Raw genomic sequence first — 20,222 nt, 5'->3', positions numbered from 1 at the left:
ACATTTATTGCCTCTTCTATTAAGTGTAATTATGGCCTGACTATTACTAGTGTAGTATCAATCAATCAATCAATCTTTATTTGTATAGCGCCAAATCACAACAAAGTTATCTCAAGGCACTTTACACATAGAGCAGGTTCTAAACCGTACTCTTCAGGTTTTAATTTTAAAGAGACCCAACATTCCCACATGAGCAAGCATTTAGCGACAATGGCAAGAAAAAACTCCCTTTTAACAGGAAGAAACCTCAGGCAGAACCAGGCTCAAAGTGGGCGGCCATCTGCCTCGACCGGTTGGGGTAGAGGGGAGAGAGAGGAAGAATAGGAGAGAGAGAGAGTAGCACATTGAAAATAAACATTGAAGCTAGAAGGTCCGGGACTGGAATCTGTCATCAGGACGTCTACAGGCCCAGATTACCTGTGAGATGAGAAAGCACAGACAACTCCGGGGAAGAAGTGTAGGTTACTGAATGCATTAATAGTACATGAATGTTATTGGATATAGATGGATGGATAGAGAGAGAGAGAGTGGAGGAGAGAGGAGCTCAGTGCATCATGGAGGTAGGAGTCCCCCGGCAGTCTAAGCCTATAGCAGCATAAACTAGGAGCTGGCTAACTATAAGCTTTATCAAAAAGGAAAGTTTTAAGCCTACTCTTAAAAGTAGAGAGGGTGTCTGCCCTCCGGACCGAATCTGGGAGATGGTTCCACAGGAGAGGAGCCTGATAACTGAAGGCTCTGCCTCCCATTCTACTTTTAGAGATACTAGGTACCACAAGTAGGCCTGCGTTCTGGGAGCACAGTGTTCTGGTAGGTACATAAGGTACTATGAGCTCTTTAAGGTATGATGGAGCCTGACCAGTAAGAGCTTTAAAAGTGAGGAGAAGGATTTTAAATTCTATTCTTGATTTTATGGGAAGCCAATGCAGTGAAGCTAAAATAGGAGTAATGTGATCTCTCTTTCTAGTTTTTGTCAGAACGCGTGCAGCTGCATTCTGGACCAGCTGGAGAGTCTTTAGAGACTTGTTAGGGCAGCCTGATAATAATGAATTACAATAATCCAGCCTAGAAGTAACAAATGCATGGATTAGTTTTTCAGCATCATTTTGAGACAGAATATGTCTGATTTTTGAAATGTTACGCAGATGAAAATAGGCAGACCTTGAAATTTGTTTTATGTGGGAATTAAAGGACAGATCCTGGTCAAATATAACTCCTAGGTTCCTTACAGTAGTACTGGAGGCCAAAGTAATGCCATCCAGAGTAGTTATATCATTGGATAATGTGTTTCTGAGGTGTTTAGGGCCAAGCACAATAACTTCAGTTTTTTCTGAGTTTAACAGCAGGAAGTTACAGGTCATCCAGGCCTTTATGTCCTTGATGCATGTTTGTAGTTTAGTTAACTGGTTGATTTCATTAGGCTTTATTGATAGATATAATTGAGTATCATCTGCATAACAATGAAAATGTATTGAGTGTTTCCGAATAATATTTCCTAAAGGAAGCATATATAAGGAGAATAGTATTGGTCCAAGCACTGAACCCTGAGGAACACCGTGTTTTACTTTTGTTTGCATGGAGGATTTATCATTGACATTTACAAACTGAAATCTATCTGACAGATAGGATTTAAACCAATTTAATGCTGTTCCTTTAATACCAATTAAATGTTCAAGTCTCTTTAACAGGATTTGATGATCAATAGTATCGAAGGCAGCACTAAGATCTAACAGGACGAGGACAGAGAGAAGTCCATTATCTGATGAAGTTAGGAGGTCATTTGTAACTTTTACCAGTGCAGTTTCTGTACTATGATGAGCTCTAAATCCAGACTGAAAATCCTCAAATAAGCTGTTATTATTTAGAAAGTTACACAGCTGATTAGCAACTGCTTTCTCGAGGATCTTAGAGAGAAAGGGGAGGTTCGATATGGGCCTATAGTTGGCTAAAACCTCTGAATCAAGAGTAGGCTTCTTAAGAAGTGGTTTAATGACAGCTACTTTAAAAGACTGTGGTACATATCCTGTCACTAAAGACAGATTGATCATATTTAATAAGGAAGTACTAACAGAGGGAAGGACTTCCTTAAGCAGCCTAGTTGGAATCGGGTCTAAAAGACAGGTTGATGGTTTAGAGGAAGTGATCATTGAGGTTAATTCTATAAGGTCGACTGGAGAGAAACAGTCTAGATAAATATCAGGTTTAACAGCAGTTTCTGAGTTTCCTATGTTAGAGGATGAATCAGTGTGTATTGGGAGCAAGAGGTGATTAATTGTGTCCCTAATAGTTAAGATTTTGTCATTAAAGAAACTCATGAAGTCATCACTACTGAGAGTTAAAGGAATACATGGATCAGTAGTGTTATGACTCTTTTAGTAAAATAATCAGTGGACTTTTTTTTAAAATTATGACCAAAAGCATCAACTAAAATGACAGTATTTTCTGTTTCTGTTTCTGCTTCCTTCTTTCAGGTTATTCCTCGTTGCTTGACTTCTCCTACCTCATTGGGGTGCTATGCTCAGTTGTTAGGACGTCTATGGGTACATCCCAATCCCATGAGATGTGGGAGACCGAAGGAAAAGTGAAAGAGAAATGAAGAGAAATGATGATGATGGTTGGCAGTTGTTCTCAATTGGATCAGTTTTCAGTTGGCTTTAACTGCTGCAACGGTTTGTGTCTGAGCATACATATTGTCCCAATGCAAACAAACGTGCAGTTATCCTGTTTCCTCTCTGTAGCCTGTGTTTCCTCAAACCTTTTCACAAAGACTAAATAACTAGCATTCTGTATTTATTCTGGGTACAGATTAGTCCTGCTCAGCCGTTGAATGTACAGTTGTGGTCAAAAGTTTACCTACACTTGTAAAGAACATAATGTCATAACCGTCTTGAGTTCCCAATAATTTCTACAACTCTTATTTTTCTGTGACTGAGTGATTGGAACACATACTTCTTTGTCACAAAAAACATTCATGAAGTTTGGTTCTTTTATGAATTTATTGTAGCCGGAACATCTGGCTAAGTTTATTCTCTCACAGAGAAACTGACCCATCATAAATTGAGCCACAGAGATGGGATTAACATGACACTCTCCCAAATACACGTCTCTCCCTGGGAGATGCAACTTCACAAGGAAAAGGTGTAAATTCTCAGGTTTTACACCTCAAATGAACTTTCAACCTGGAGAAAGGACTTTTACAGCATCAATGCGAGATTCCCATTGTTTGAGACAAAACACAGATTACGTTGTGGCCACAATAAAAGGCCACTCTGAAATGTGCAGTTTTGCTTTATTGAGGGGGTCTGGGGGGGGGGGGATTAGGGTTAGGGTTAGGGTTAGGGGGGGGGGGGGGGGGGGGGGGGGGTCCAGAAAACCAGTCAGTATCTGCTGTGACCACCATTTGCCTCACACAGTGCAACACATCTCCTTCACATAGAGTTGATCAGGTTGTTGATTGTGGCCTGCGGAATGTTGGTCCACTCCTCTTCAATGGCTGTGCGAAGTTGCTGGATATTGGCAGGAACTGGCTACTGACCGGTTTTCTGACCCCCCCCCAGACCCCCTCAATAAAGCTAAACTGCACATTTCAGAGTGGCCTTTTATTGTGGCCAGCCTAAGGCTCACCAGTGCAATATTCATGCTGTTTAATCAGCATCTTGATCTGCCACACCTGTGAGGTGGGATGGATTATCTGGGCAGAGGAGAAGTGCTCACTAACACAGATTTAGACAGATTTGTGAACAATATTTGACAGAAATAGGTCTTTTGTGTATATAGAAAATGTTTTAGATCTTTGAGTTCAGTTCATGAAAAATGGGAGCAAAAACAAAAGTGTTACGTTCATTTTTGTTCAGTGTACATACAGCAATGCTAATATTTGGTTACATGTCCCTTGGCCATTTGTTGTAGTGTTGCATTTATGTTTTTGTTTAGTGTATATTTTTGACCTAGCAGATTTGGTCACATTTTCAGTAGACCAATAATAAATTCATAAAAGAACAAAACTTAGTTTTTTGTGACAAAGAAGTATGTGTTCCAATCACTGTCACAGAAAAATAAGAGTTGTAGAAATTATTGGAAACTCAAGACGGCTATGACATTATGTTCTTTACAAGTGTATGTAAACTTTTGACCACAACTGTACATGAACCATTTCTGCTGGCGTTTATTTAACTATTTGCATCTACATTTGATATTCTGATTGTGAATTTACTATTTAATAAGGCTATTAATAGAGTTCCTTTTGAATACTGGAAATTAATTTCATTATGTGTAATTATGGTACAGGGTCACTGTGCCTGTGCAGTGATCTGTTGCCTGAAGAAGATAGGTTGCAGGTTACTGAGCAAGATGAGGTTAAGGCAGGAATTTAGACATGTCCATATGAGGATTTATTGTAGATTCTGAAACACATCACTACTAACCCTAACCCTAACCCTTATGTATTTGGAATTTAAGGTTTCCATATACAGACATTTCAGCACACTCTTGTATCTTTTTGACTTTGCCTTTTTTTCTTTCATATTCACGTTTCTGTAGACTTCTATGACCTTGTAAGAGAACAGAAGTTGGTTAGTCTAAAGAAATGAACCACACATTCCTGTGGAAATCTTTATTTTGCTAAAATTAAGTGCAAATGCTTCAATGATCACTTCATTGCTCTCATGTTACAATGAAATTAGATTAGATGTTTAGAACAAAGGTACAACATTTATTGTTTCCAGAAAGTGCAAGTTGTTAAATAATTGTTTGCATTTGGGGTCCGAAACCTGTAGCTCATAATCAAACTGATGTTGAAGCTTTTATTAAGGGATGTGTCAGGGTAACATAAGGATAAGCTAGCAAATGATCCCACTTCAAATGAGGAAGATATTTATACCACTTTCACAGCAACTGTGCATTGACTGTCTGCAGGTCTAATGAATGCACATTTGAACCACATTGGACCCATTCATGAGACAGTTGTCACCCTGCTTCTCACTGTTGGCTGATACTCCAGTGTGTTGTGTAGTACATAAACTTTACTGATAACCCTGAGAATTGCATCAAATAATTACCAGGTAAAAGGTAAATGGTTAAATGGCATTTAAAAGTGGCATCATTAAATGTATTTACATTCCTGGTAGTAACACCAGGTCATCAAAGCCAGGGACACTATGACTGCCGTCCCTCCTGACACAGGTTGGTCTATACCTAAGAGCCTTGATATGGGTTTAACCAGTGTCACAGGGTCAGTCTGAAAGGGGAATTAATGATGCATTATCAATTATAAAACAAGTATACATTTATATAGTGCCATATAGTTCTCTGTCATATTGAATGATTCTGTCATTTGTTCAATGTACTGGAAGAGATTACGGTACATATTTTGTTGAATTTGGTGCTAATGTTGCTTGATGACCACCAGGTTCTTCATCATGTCAAAGGAGTTTCCGTCAGGCTCAACCGAAACCAAACCCTGCTCCTTACTGTGTACTTGGAGGAAGCCATTGGGGTCCAGTCCCACCACTTCAGCCTCTGGTCCATCCTCACTCCATAGACGCACACGAGTCCCACTGAAGCCAGATCACAGAGAGCCAATGTCACAGTTCAGCTTCATAATATTATGGACTTTGATTGTCAGTTTAGACTAAGATTAAGACTGACTACCCACCACCTCCATAGCTTCTTTCCTCAGCCCATAACTCTGACAAATCCCACCCATATTGGATCTGACACAAACTGTGTCATTGAGTACACTGCCTTGACTTCCTTCATTCCCTATACTTTCAAGATCATGTATACTTAATCTCATAACAGGCCATATGTACTATGCCTGCATAAAAACCAAACCGCATGGCTGTTGTTGAATTATTCACTTGTTGCCTGACTTACATCTCATTTTCAATTAATGAAAGTGATGTGTGACTTCTGTTTGTCATTCTGTCCAGTGTTCAGTCCCATCTGAGAACTGCACGTTCTGACTGTGGTGGTTGCCGCCCTGAGACCAACCTTTTATATGATAGCCCTTAGACAGCAACTGCCTCAGCCAAAGAGGTAAAAACTTATATGCAAAGACGCACAAACTTGTGTGCAAAGGCAGGCTATAAATATATCAACGCCTAAATACTACTCCCAGATTGTTTCAATTTAAGCTAGAAAGTTGGCAATGCTCATCAATTTTTGCATAGCAACATGGCTAACTGTTTGCTCACTTTTGCAAGCTAATGTTATCTGACATCTGTGGTGGCAAAAATACTTATATAAAAAGAAAACATCTTTTATGATGATATTTTAATATCATCATAATAATAAGTAACAGCAAACCAGTGTAAAATAATGAGCCAATTTAAAAACTTTTATGTTGGTTTAACCTTGTAATTTGCATGCCTTTGCTCAGCTGTTTTTCTTTCTTTTTCCTTTTCTTATTTTTATTTGACAAGCATTGACAGCAGGGTTCTCTGTGATGACATCATAAACTGTTGATTGTCTGAGGCAGTTGTTGTCCAGGGGACATCATACTTAATGTTGATCTCAGGACTCAGGTTAACAACAATTTAGTAACCAGGATGTGCACGGGAACTTGTGAGGCCGACAGTCATGGATAGATTATACAATCAGGTTGTCAGAATATGCATTGACCACCCTGCTATTCATGCTACACTGACCAGTGGTCAGTCTATGTCACATTGTTGGTAGCATGTATCTGGTCAGTGTTCTTTATCAACTGTGTCACACACCACGTAGCCATAACCCCCACAGCCATATGCACAGTTTTTTTAAGTTAATTTGTTTTTCATTCCATGCCACTTTACAATAAATATCATGGCACATAAAACAAATTGAAGGGGTCTGTTGTAACTCAGTGTTGTCAAGCAGAGAGCAGCATAGAGTTGTTAATACTAAATACAACACGCCCTCACTAGTTTTAATGAGGGGCAGGGGAGCTTTTTCTTTATTGAGATGGAGATGTGTTGTCCACACCAAAATGAAAAACAATCAACTGTCCAGTCACAGCTTGGACTCAACTCATAAGATCTATGACAGTCCTTTGTAAATAGTATTGGCTATGATCCATCTATGATCCTCTCTGCTGGACAGCACTGAAATGTAATACACCTCTTCAAGTTGTTGTCTCTCTTAAAACAATAGTCAGTTGCCCAAATGAACAATATATTTATTTGTATTTGTTTATTTATTTATTGCCATGATCATTCCTCATGTCCATACTAGCCATTAGAATATCCCTTTATAATGCACTTACAATGTAATGGAGGACAAATCCCATAAGTCTCCAATGTAAAAAAGTATTTGCTAAATGTATGCAGACCAAATTATTCAAATCAAGTAGATATCATTCAAAATAAATCTTTAAGTTTAAAATTCTGAAAACACAGAAAAGGGGAATTTTATGCTAAAAAAGACTGTAAATGTGGCAGATATCAGTAGTGAGGAAAACCTTTTTTACTGCTCATATGGGCACCTGAAAAATTGCGAACCTATCCTTTAATATGTTGTGAAATGTTCATATGACAATGACAAAACAAAGGTTTGAAAGACAAAAAGCTAAGAAAAAACACTTTTAATGTATGACAGTCATTTAATTATGACACAGCAAATGCACACATAAAAAATAAATATAAATTAAAAATTGTGTCATAGTTTACTTTTCAATTACGATTTAATTATTATTTTTTGAATTTAAGCAATTCAAACCTTTCATAATGTATATACAATGAGTATACAAAGCAATTCTAAAGCAATTTCCTACAATATAAACCTATTAAAAAGTGTGCTCAAACCACACAAACCAAGGTGACAGACAGAATCTTATTATAATTTGCTCATTTTAGTTGTTGACCAATATTACTTTGTTGACCATTGTGTAATTTTCACAGTCTACACAATGATCTGGAAAATGCTCATCAAAGGCACATTAATTACGTTGAATCAAATTGGGATCAGTATTATAATTCTTTTTAATTACCGTGCAGTAGGGACACAGCCACTGTATTAACCCGAGTTAATATACCGGTCCAGTACAGTTAAGCAAATCATTACCGGACCATTAACTATGAAGAAAGGACAGTGCACTATATCCAAAGAGCAGACTATGATTTGCACTTGTAAAACTGTAATCCCCAATTTTTGAAAGCGCGTCTTAGAGTTTGTAATTTAACTTCCTATCTGCTCACAATTTGTGAAAGCATAGTAAATTTGTCATTTGCAATTAGCATAATAAATATGGCAGTGCCATATTGGCACTTTTTTCCATAACTTAAGTTGAAGTTGTTCTCTTATTTTGCACAGACAGTGTTTACATTTGGAAAGCCATGTTGCATTTATGTATGCATCCAGTGGGTCCTCACAATAAAATTAGGCATAATGTGTTAATTCAACAACAGGAGATATGTTATGTTGTTACCTAATAGTTTTGATGTAAAAAGCCTGCAAATATCGGTATCGGGTAATATCGGTATCGGAAATTAAGAGTTGGGGAATATCGGAATATCGGCAGAAAAGTCAATATCGAGCATCCTTATATGTTAGTTTTAGTCATGAACCTGCATAGAGAGAGTATGCATCTGACATCCGGTATATTTTTTGCAAAATTTAATATATAAATACAAAATAATCCATTTTATATTTAAAACATTTAACAGAAGCCTTCTTTCCCCATAAATTCATTTAATCTGTATGTTTTTCTGTATTTGTATATGTGTATATGACTTATAATTTTTTTAAATACACCTTTGATTCATATCTTATCATATCTTGTAAACATCCTCAGTGTCATAAAATTCAGTGTTTCTGCCATTAGTTAAATTGTTTATATCACAGCAGCCTGCCAACTCATCAGGCTACCTTACATTAATATGATTCTAATGTATTTCATGCAGTGAGGTATGCAGGTTTTTAATCTGGGTTAATGAGAGCATTGGTATCAGACTGGTACATAGTACTGGCAGATATGCTGAGCTGAGTTGTTTGCCCATACTTGTTGAAGCAAGTGTCTCATTCTCATTCTAAAGGGGCGTTCTAGCCAAAAGCGTCTGACGCGAATTGAGCAGCAAGTCTACATAGAAAAATCTATGTAAATGGCGCTATAACACACAATTACATATCAGGCGGCACGAATGGAGTTTCTGAAGCCGCGTGAATAAAGTTGGAAAAATTGTACTTTTCATACGACATCGCGCTGCAACATCCAATCAGCGGCAAGTTTCTCCCGACGTCACATCCGTGACGCAAGCGCGAATGAAGCGATGATCCAAAAATTAAAATTTATGATCAAGCGGCGTGATAGAAGCGATTCAAGCGATTTTTTTCGCGTCAGACGCTTTTGGTGTGAACGCCCCTTAAATAAGAAGTCCAAAGCCCAATGGGAGTGTCTTGAGTGCTCACCTGTGAAGCCATCTCTTGTAGTAGGTGGGCAGGATGGATTCAGGGCCTCCTTGTTGGAAGCTGCTGATGAGGGCCTCCAGACAACTAACTGTCCGAGCAATGAGCTGGGCACAGCTTAGTGGCTGCAGGTTGCAGTTGTGTTGTATGTTGTACTGCCGGATTAGGTCATTGATGCACAATGTTGGGTTGCTGTTAGTCACATTGAACCCACAACCTGCAGAGCACATTATATATGGTTACTGTGAGCAACATTACTATGTTATTCTGAGCACACAACATGAGACTATACAACGATCAGCCAGAACATTAAAAATAGTCAGTTCTTGAGGTTGTTGTGTTGGATCAGGAAAAATGGGCAAGCATAAGGTTCTGACCGACTTGGACAAGAACCAAATTGCGATCGCTTTCCAAAATAGCAGGTTTTGTGGGATCTTCCCAGTATGCAGTGGTCAGTGTATATCAAAAGTGGTCCAATAAAGGACAACTGATGAACCTGCAACAGGGTCATGGGTGCCCAAGGCACATTGATGTACCTGGGAAGTAAAGACTATTCCATCTGGTCCGATCCCTCAGAAGAGCTACTGTAATACAATCTACTGGAAAAGTTAATGCTGGCTATGATAGACAGCTGTCAGAACACACAGTGCATGGCTGACCGCAGTGCACCACTGAAAGTGCGCATGAGCATCAGAATTGAACCATCAAGCAATTTTTAGATCATGTGGACGGCCCGGTGTGTGTACATCATTTATGTGGGGAAGAGATAGCACCAGGACGTATTATGGGAAGATGCTGGCTTGCCATCTTCCCAAGGCAGTGTGATGCTCTGAGTATTGTTCTGCTAGAAAACCTTGGGTCCTTTTAGGCATTCATGTCAATGTTACTTTGACACGTACATCCTTCCTACCTAGCTGGCAGTGGTATTCTCTGATGGCAGTGGCCTCTTTCAGCAGGGTAATGTATGCTTGTCTTTCTGAGCTCCGTATCATTTTTTACTAATATTTACCTGCTTGACATATTCCATTTTTGCAGTAGAGACGTCAGAAACTCCAGTAGGTTAAACTGGACTAACAAAACACTTTTAGCGCTGACTTACTCTGCCAAACTTACTATAAACAGACTTGCTAGTCTGGCAACATTAATGCTACAAACAAGTAATGCAACACTTCAAGTAGGAGTCGGTTTGACACATCTGATGTTGTTAACACATAATTGTCTAGCCATTTCTCAGTTAAGAAAGATCAGAAGAATCTGTCAGCTGTGATATTGTGACGTGAATCACGGCGATCATCGGAATTTTTGTGCGTCTTGTCCAGTTGTTGCTGGATGCCATCCTCTGCCCAAATCTCAATCAAACACTCCACCTCTTCATCTGACCAACGTGAGCCCTTCGCCGCTGCCATTGCTATTGTTGTTGTGGAGGGATGGTTGCATGGTTCACCACGTTTTGCCTTAGTCTATAGTTGCATGAGTGTTGAAACTTTTAAGTTTGATCACTTTTATCCCATTTATACATTTTATTTTATTATTAAAATAGAACAATCACAATTAAAACAATGACGTGTTTTGATCAATTTCTGGTCAGAAATTCAGTGTACAGTTTTAATTAACTCAGTACCGTTTTTCAATACACACAATGTTGATTGTAATGACTTCTTATTGTTATTGCATCATACCTTAGGTAAATACAATACATTTGTATATACCTATGGCCAGGGTGGCCTTGTCCTAAAAATGACTCAATTCTAGGCCTGGAATGGTTAGAACAAAAAGACAAAGAGTGTAAGGTGTTGCCTTGGCTTCTAAATTCCCCTCATCTCAGTCAAATTGAGCATCTCGGGATGTGCTAGAAAAATAAGTGTTATCTATGGAGATCCCACCTCACAACTTACAGGACTTAAAAGATTGTCTGCTAACTATTTGATGCCAGATACCAGAGGAAACCTTAAGAGGTCTTTTGGAGTCCATGCATACATTGGTCAGAGCTGTTTCGGTGGCATGAGGGGACCTACACAATATTAAAAGGTTGATTTTAATGTAATGGCTGGTCAGTGTACTTTATTTTAGTCTGCTGGATACCATGTTGCAAAAAAAGACAGCATTGATTACTATTATTGCCTAATTACTTGGTGTAATGTGATATACAAATAACTGATATATTCACCTTTACTATGAGACAAACAAATCAAATCATGACTAATAAAATCATTTCTTTCAAAAAGCTGCAAAATATGCCTAGACAGGTATGGTATCCTGGAAAAAGTACAACATGAAGACAAAATAACATTCCAACATGCCTCAAGCAGGTTGTTTCTGTCTGAGAGGGTCCGTCATGCCATATGAGAGAATAATAAGTAATAAATAATAAGTTGATGACTGTCAGTCATCAACTTAAATGGCCTCTAGTCTCATTGCCTGTGATAAAGTGAGGGCTGTTACCTATGAGCAGATGAAAGGTCGATCCTATTACAGTGGAAGTCACCAGCACTCCCCCGAGCTTCATCAGCTTACTGTAGTAGATGTCATTGGGCCACTTTACCCTCAGGTCTATGTCCTGAAGAAGATTACAAAATGTTCAAACTAATCCATTCTATTATTTTTTATATATCACTTTCTGATACAATATACAAGTGATATAATATGATATTAAGCTAAAACATTTTTTAATATTTAGGCTGTATTCAGATATATGCAGTATACTTAGTGTATAAAAGATGTACTTAGTGTGGACATTTTTGATACAGTAAAATGTGAAGACTGATACCTGGTATCCAGGAAGTGTCCGAACAGCCTCAACCACAGCGAGAGCAGCCAGATGTTGCAGGAAGGGTATCCTCTGTCCGAGCCTGGAGCTCAGGTCCACCTCGACACTCAGAGTAAACATGGAACAACCCAAGGGACTGAGCCAGGCATTCCTACCCCGACCTGCAGAAGCAGCAAACACAGGATCACAGAAAACATACAAGGGGACCCTACATGGTACCAAACACCCCCAACTAACCTCTGACAAATAAGATGAATAAAAAAAAAAGACAAAAATTACTACAACTGAAAATTGTTTACTCATTTGAGGTATATTTGAATGCTGTGTGAGCAGGTGTGTGCTGGAGCACTGACCTCTGCCCTTGCTTTGTCGAGCAGCTATAGCTATTAAACCCACATCCTTTGGTAAGTGCAGAGTAAGTCTGGGGGGAGACAAGCACACAGAAATATGTAACTACTTAAAGTACTTTACAGAGACACATAAACATTTCTTTGTTTATATTGTATATTACACCTTTAGTTAGTGCACATCAGTAAATGGGGTGGAAATTATGGTTGACAATGCACATTTGATGACCATGATGCTTGTGCATTAATGTGATACAGATCCACCATGTTTTAAAGTTGGATTAGATACTCAGTCTTTACCGTAGACTTCATGTCCTAATGTCCCACAATGCCTTGCGTTGCTTACTTAAACTGAATTCACATTCCTATTCCCGACTGCTCACATGTGCCACCTGGTGGTAGATAGTTAGCCCTTACCATGGTGTAACTGTGGCACACTTTTCTTTTTTTTTTATCAGTCCTACTTTTTGTTAGCTTTCTTGCCTTGATATAAGCTTAGGTGCACATTACAACAATCTTATAATGCTACTGAAGTCCTAAGGGTGATCATTTTTTGTAGTGCTTGCAAGATCCATATTGTATCATGACAATATAAATCTTTCTGAACTTTCGGGGGCTCTGACAACTCAAGTATAACTAGCTATGGTGAAAAGTACTGTGTAAGAATTCCAGAGGGTTCGGCTGGTTTGCCTGTACACATAGCAGCAATCAAAACCAAGTGCTGCACAACTTTTTGGTCACAAAGCAATTGTACCTACGAGAACACGCTTCTGCCACCTTACGTATACATGTTTAAAATTACACAGACTCAGAGGAACGTGTGTTACCCTTCCAACAGGTCCATGGTAGATGTAACAACGTCAGCATACAGCAAAGTGCGCCCCAGTACTCTGGTCTTCAGGTTTCTGCTGTAGGTCTCCATATTGAACAGCTCCCACCTTTGGGACTCTTCAGAGTCAGTGACTAGGGCTAGACAGCTTTCAGGCAGCAAAGGACCATTCTGGAGCTCACAATAGGACACCACCCTGAGGCAGGTCTTGGACAACATGAGGAGGCCATTTTCATCTGCACGTGTCTGCAGCCACTTCAGGAAGGCGGTCTTGGTCTCCTGTGTATAAGACAAAGGAACAAAGAAGGAAAATACCATCAGTAGTTTCTTTTATACATGTTATGTAAGCATTTCTGTGTTTTTAAAAAAAGGTTTTGGACAGACACAAAACTTATTGGAATCAATTCACTGCTGATTCGGGTCTTTACATGGAATTTATTGACAACAAATACAGCTGCCACTGGTATTCAGAATAGTAAAAAAACATACATACATCAATAATGGTATCCCTGCAGTCATGGTATGGTACTTGGGAGTATTGTAAGGGTAGCCTCACTGCAGGGCACCCCAAAAATGTTGGGTACCCTCACTACGGGGCACCCTAAAATGTAGGAGTGGAAGGGAGTTTGGTTATTAATAATGACTAATAATTATCATAAATAATTATAAAATTAGAAATTAAAGAATAATCAAAACTGATTATTCATTTGGGGCACCACCCCGAAACCGGGAACAATAATCAAACAGTTAAATTAGCCTCAATAAATCATAAACATTTGAAAAGTAAAGGAGAAGAGTTCGAGCTCTGACTGTTTTGATCAGCCACTTATCATAATAATATATCATAATTTAAATATTATTATTATTTGATTACTATTATTATTTTTAAATGAACTTGGTAATTTATTTGTTTATTTAAGTATTTATTTTTAGCTCCTTTTATTTATTTGTTTTTTTCACTGCAAATTGCTGAGAGTAAGATAGCGCTTCAGCTGCTTTCTTTCTAGTGTTTTGGCTCTTGGTTTTGCTTATGTGGCGGCCATCAATGAATGTGTGTGAATACATGAATGAGACATGTAATGTAAAAGCGACTAGAAAAACGCTATATAAGAACAGTCCATTTACCATTTAGCTTTGTTTTGCTTGCTTTTATTGTTTAAAGCACTTTGTGCTACATTTTATTGTACCAAAAGTGCTTTATAAATAAAATCTGATTGATTGATTGCTGCAACAATTCTACTTAATTTAAACTTTTTTTATCTCAGGATACAGGCTGCCTGATGGTAAGACAGTCCATCGATTATCAGGGGCCACAGCTTCATGTTGAGGGCTGGATGTTACTAAAGAGAAAAACAGCTGTCATCTAGTACACTTAAAAACGCTTTGACACACAAAGCCTCTGCACTTTTCTGAATGAATCATTCAATAGCAAAAAGGGCCTTGGCATATCCATTCCAGTCCTGCTTCTATTTAACTCAACAACTTCATCTCCAGACAGAGGGAAAGAGTGATTTATCAACCTGCTGCCTCAACCTCTCAATTGTTGCAGCAGTATGATGTAATATTGTAAATGCTACCCTGCTCCCAAAAAGCTTTTAAACTTCACAACAATATTGACTGTACACTTGATAACAAATATTGAATGCCGTATTTGAAGTCTCTGACCACTACATCTTGGGGCAAGATATTATCGCTTTTGCTGTTTTTTTCTCCAAACTGTTCCTTTGTGATTGTTACTTGTTTATTTTAGATATGAGTAAAGCATCAGACAATATACAGACAGGGGACAAAACAACATAAAGTGTTTTAGTATGGTGTTGGGCCACTATGTGCTGCCAGAACAGCTTCAGTTCTCCTTGTTAATGATTTTACAGTGGACAGTGAACTGTACTGGAGGGATGAACAAGAGATTCTCCTTTTAATGTTTTGGTGATGGTGGTGGAGAGCACTGTCTAACATGTTAGTCCAAAATCTCTCAGAGGTGTTCGGTTGGGTTGAGATGTGGTGAGTGTGAAGCATATGATTCACATCATTTTCATATTCATCACAGTGACGCCTCGTGCTCTATGGATAGTGACATTGTCATCCAGGAAGAGACCACTACCATCAGGATAGAAATGTTTCATCATAAGATAAAGCTGATCACTGACAACAACTTTGTATTGATTTACAGGAACCCAAACCCTGCCGGCAAAATGCCCTCCAAATCATAACAGAGCTACCAAACCTCCTCACTTTAGGGGTCAAACATTCAGATATGTGGGTCAATGACGTATAAGGATTTAGAACAACTCAATTGTAGAATAATAAAAACAAGCATATCTAATGCAGTAGTTCAAACATTCAGAATGTTGGGTACCTGAAGATCCATATTATACATTTGAAATTAAGTGATTTTAGTGGGTTTCTCAAGATTAATTGGCACTGGCCTTAAAAAAAGTCATGTGGTGCGACCATGATTCATCTAGAAATAAATTAATATACTTAACACGCTTCACATCTTTTTTTTTTTTTACAAGTTTTCAGTAATATAAAGTGTTTGGAAACAAAGTATTTGAATTTTTAAATTTTTTTTGTAAATGATGGTCTTTTATTTATATAAGATATTTCAAGATGAATCATGGTCGCACCACATGACTTGGCCAGTGCCAATTAATCTTGTAAAACCCACTAAAATCACTTTTAAATTGTAATATGAATTTTCAGGTACCAGCATTCTGAATGTTTGAACTATTGCATTAGATATGCTGGTTTTTATTATTCTAAAATTGAGTTGTTGAAAATCCTTATACGTCATTGATCCATGTACTAGTTTTTCCTTTAATTGATGTAGTCTGTATGTGTAATATATGGTTTGGTGGACAAACTATGTTATGGAGATTCAGTTTTTAAATAATACAAAATATCTAACTTTTTTGTATTTACTCAGCAGATGTATGCCAATATTGAAAAATTGGCTGATAATATTGCCCATGCTGATGCATTGTTTATTCAATTCAATGTTTTTATTGTCATTGCACAGAAGTACAATGACATTGTGTAATCTATGTGGATAAAACACATAAAAACAGCAACAGACAATAACATAAAAGTATGTGACACATAAAATACACTAAGGTGAAAAAATAGAGAGAATATTAAAATGAGTAACACATAGATAAATATACACTGAAAAAAAATATAAAGGCAGGTTGTTGATTGTGGCCAGTTAACAATATCCAGCAACTTCGCACAGACATTAAAGAGGAGTGGACCAACATTCCACAGGCCACAATCAACAACCTGATCAACTCTATGCGAAGGAGATGTGTTGCACTGTGTGAGGCAAATGGTGGTCACAGCAGATACTGATACTGATTTTTGTGCAGTGTACATACAGATGTGGTAGAATAAGAGCAGCAGTTAGGCTATAGATATGAGTGTCATCTTATACAGTTCAGTTATGTCATGTGGTTATTAGTGAATTGTATCTTGTTGTGCTTTACATTTAAAAAAGGAATATTTGACAGATAGCAGACAATTTTATTTTATCTGAGTAATTTCTGAAGAATATTTATGAAATCCAACAGTAGCAACTCAGTTATTTTCATTATCAGTTGATCCGTCAATATTTGTTTGACTGACCATTGTGTGTTAATTCCTCTAAACCACCTACATTACTTATTTTGTCCAATTAAAAAGGTCCAATATTCAGTTTACTTTTCAGATTAACTGTATAAAAACATAATACCCAAAACATGAACAACTTTTTACAGCTAATGGGAACAATACAAATAAAGTACCAACGGATCTTGAACTGGAGGCCATTCTGCAGACATGTAGGCTTTTTCTCTTTGTAAACAGCTACTAGCTGTCCACCACATACACAAACATCTGGAAACAATCCTGCAGCCCCCAATTTCCATCAGCCTGCTGTTTGTCTGGATCAACAATGAAGACAGAATCAACCACTGATATATATATATTTTTTTACTAATATTTATATGGTTTTGTTTTTATGGGAGACTTATGAAGCTCTGTGTCCAATTAGGAGAAACAACTTAAGTAGTTTGTGGAATGTCAGTACCAACTGTAGAGCTCCTACATTTTTGGTTTAGGAGTAATTCTCAGAAGATTTTAGCAATAGTACTAGCTCCTCAGACACATTCAGTCAACTGCTGCAGGTAATGCACCTTGTGTGTGTGTCTGCAGTTTGGGAAAAAATAACAAGAATAATGAACTTTTCTAAGCACATTTTGATGAAAGACGAGTTAATAAGGATACAGTCAATACAAAAACTCAGAACAGTCCAAAAACAATGGAGATGATCATTTATTTATCTGTAACAAAAGGGTCAACCTCTGCCTCTTCCATCAGTTCCTTAATTAAAGTTGCTTTCAGTAGTTTTGTGAATTTGTTGTGAAGGAACCTTTAGCACCAGGACTCCTTCTGGTAAAATAGTAGTATAATAATAGGGTGTTGTGCTATGTGGCTATTATTATACTGTACGCAGCTATTGTAATAAAAAGTACGTTCACTCTGACCGCTGGCATACTGCAACATCCAGGTACAAAAAAAACCCTTATAACCTGCTACTGAAAAAAATCTTTGAGGAAACTGTGAACATGCTTATTTCATCGAGACTATTTTGCAATGTGTCAGATGACTTATAGGGCCCTATGTTACACCTGGCGCACAGTGGAGGCAATGAATAAAGCGAATGTGCTACCGACCAAGAAAAACCTGGTTTGAAGTCAATAACGCAGTATTTCACTGTTATTCTAAGGGCGCATTATCAAGATTTTAATAGGTGGATGTACAATGCACCTGTAACACACACACACGGGCATACAGCAAACGATTACAAATAAAAGGGTCAGCACCTTGGAGAGTGCTGCTGCGGTGAGTCCTAACAACTGTATGATGGGTTATAACATGATTAAAACCATTTTTGAACAATATTTAGCGCATATCCTCTAATCTAGAGATTACATTGATCAGGTTTCCAACAATTAAAACCTTGCTGAGTTTACCTGTTTCTCCATGACTGAACAAAACTATTTTAAAAAGGTAACAAAAGCTGTAATTAAAAGATAAACAAAAACAAATTTGCAAAAATTGAATGAATTAAAAAATTAAATTGGTGGTCTTCTTCCTCCCCTGGTTCACAGGTGAGCTGCACCACGACATCTGTGTGGTTTTGTGGTGCACAGCTGCATGCACGGTGAACTGATGGGAGGAGCCGCGAAAATATGCCTAATATGTCTGTTTCTGGAGGAAAGCCGCTCCGCTGCCACTGGGTGATTTAATCAACAAGAAAAGCATGTCCACATCTGTGGTTAAAGGATCTGTACTGATCTGTTAATGAATGTAGGTGATTCTTACAGAGTCTGTTATCCACAGCCGTTTATACTGTATGAGAAGTTTCAGCATCTGACAGCAGCAGGACCGATATGTTGATAAATGTGCAGGCTGTTACAGTATAAATCACACACACATCTCTACATTCATCAGACTGGTCAGTTCTAACTCCATATTCTTCCTTTTAATGAATGACATATCAGGTTAGCAGCTCATCAGCCTCTTTTCCAACTTTCTTTTCAGCAAAAGTAACTCATGTTCTATTCTTGAAACATATTGCAGTGCAAACTCTGTTGTGTAACATTAATAACTAAACCTTGTGACCATTTAGAAGGTGAGATTGGCTACATTAGAGTTATGCTTGCCCAAAACCAAATTGGCAACTGTGTCATTATAATAGCAATCCGCCAAAGTGTCATCTGCCATTCCCTTTTAATGGCAGCAACCAGTTTTTCTGCCATTAAAATAGCAAAAGTGGATTTGGACACGTCCTAAAAGCACCTGCACCTAGCATGCACTTCGATAGTTAAAATAGGGCCCCTAGAGTCTTACCTGAGAGGTGGCCAGCAGGTGGACAGGACTTGGGTCTGGACTCTGGTTTAGTTCACAACTCAGGCCAAGGGAGGTAAGGATCTCTGTCAAGACTTCATAACGCAGTGCATTGCTGACCTTTAATTCATCAAAACCTTCTAATGACAAATTCTGGGAGTCAGGAGCAATTTCCAGGTGGACCTGCATACAGGAAACATACAGAATAACATGTTTAACATGCTTTAAAACACTGACTTACTTTCTTGACTGTCCCATTTAGCAGTTTTTCAATTGTAAATATTACCTTGCATTTAATCAATCCACACTTGCAATTTAGACATATATTTACAGTATATTTAAAAGTTTGCTTCTCAGGCAACACTGGAAGACTGTGTATGCCCCCCAACAAACTCCATCTATTATAATCTGACTAATTGCTTGAAGTTATGAGACTGAGCCAGAGGGGGGGGGGGGGGGGGGGGGGCGCATCGCAATGCAATGAAGCTGTCAGTCTGTACACTACAGACTTTGTAACAAAAACAAAAAGGCTGTGAGCGAAAGGCGAACAAAATATGAATATTTAGTTAAAAGCCAAGCTTTGATTTTAAGTAGGTTAAGTGGAATTGATTTAATAATGAAGCACTGACACAGTGCTCTGAAAACAGCGCTGAGTGGATAGGCAGATTTTCAAAATGGTTAAAGTGGGGGGGTCCAAACTAATCATTTTAACTGAGCACTGCTTGAGCTGTTCCTTTGGGCAACAACAAAACTCAAGTATGTACAACTTCAATACCAGTTCATCTCACAGGAGTACTAACACACACTCACATTGACCTGTAATCACTCTGCTGCTAATGCTCAGCTCAGGTTCAGTTTAGGTGGAGCAAAGCTGCAGTAGGACAGCTTCATTAAAGGGGTACAGGACAAAATGCTAAATCCCTTTAGTGATTAAATGTTGCTATATAGTTAGTATTCTCATTATTGTGTCACTGAGCAACTTCTGCCCTCCTGCCTCACACAGCCATGTATT

The 20,222-nt window shown here is 38.2% G+C and overlaps 1 protein-coding gene across 3 annotated transcripts in view; it reads right to left on the bottom strand.

Moving 5' to 3' along the window:
* Positions 1-4,605: 4,605 nt before the first annotated feature.
* The window catches only part of hlcs (holocarboxylase synthetase (biotin-(proprionyl-CoA-carboxylase (ATP-hydrolysing)) ligase)), a 28,743-nt gene continuing 13,126 nt past the window's right edge, over positions 4,606-20,222 (bottom strand). For 2 of the 3 annotated variants that reach the window (XM_062433334.1, XM_062433335.1), the window contains 6 exons: positions 19,214-19,393; positions 13,320-13,600; positions 12,146-12,566; positions 11,821-11,935; positions 9,382-9,595; positions 4,606-5,552 (listed from right to left, as the gene is read on the bottom strand). In XM_062433334.1, the coding sequence (XP_062289318.1) occupies positions 5,381-5,552; positions 9,382-9,595; positions 11,821-11,935; positions 12,146-12,566; positions 13,320-13,600; positions 19,214-19,393 (1,383 nt within the window). In that variant the 3' untranslated portion in view covers positions 4,606-5,380. The remainder of the gene's footprint in view (positions 5,553-9,381; positions 9,596-11,820; positions 11,936-12,145; positions 12,567-13,319; positions 13,601-19,213; positions 19,394-20,222) is intronic. The other variant, XM_062433336.1, reaches the window with a different exon arrangement.

The sequence above is a fragment of the Scomber scombrus genome, chromosome 14, assembly GCF_963691925.1.
Source record: "Scomber scombrus chromosome 14, fScoSco1.1, whole genome shotgun sequence".
Taxonomy (NCBI): domain Eukaryota; kingdom Metazoa; phylum Chordata; class Actinopteri; order Scombriformes; family Scombridae; genus Scomber; species Scomber scombrus.
The sequence above is the reverse complement of the archived record's forward strand: the minus strand, read 5'-3'. Positions and strand labels throughout refer to the sequence as shown.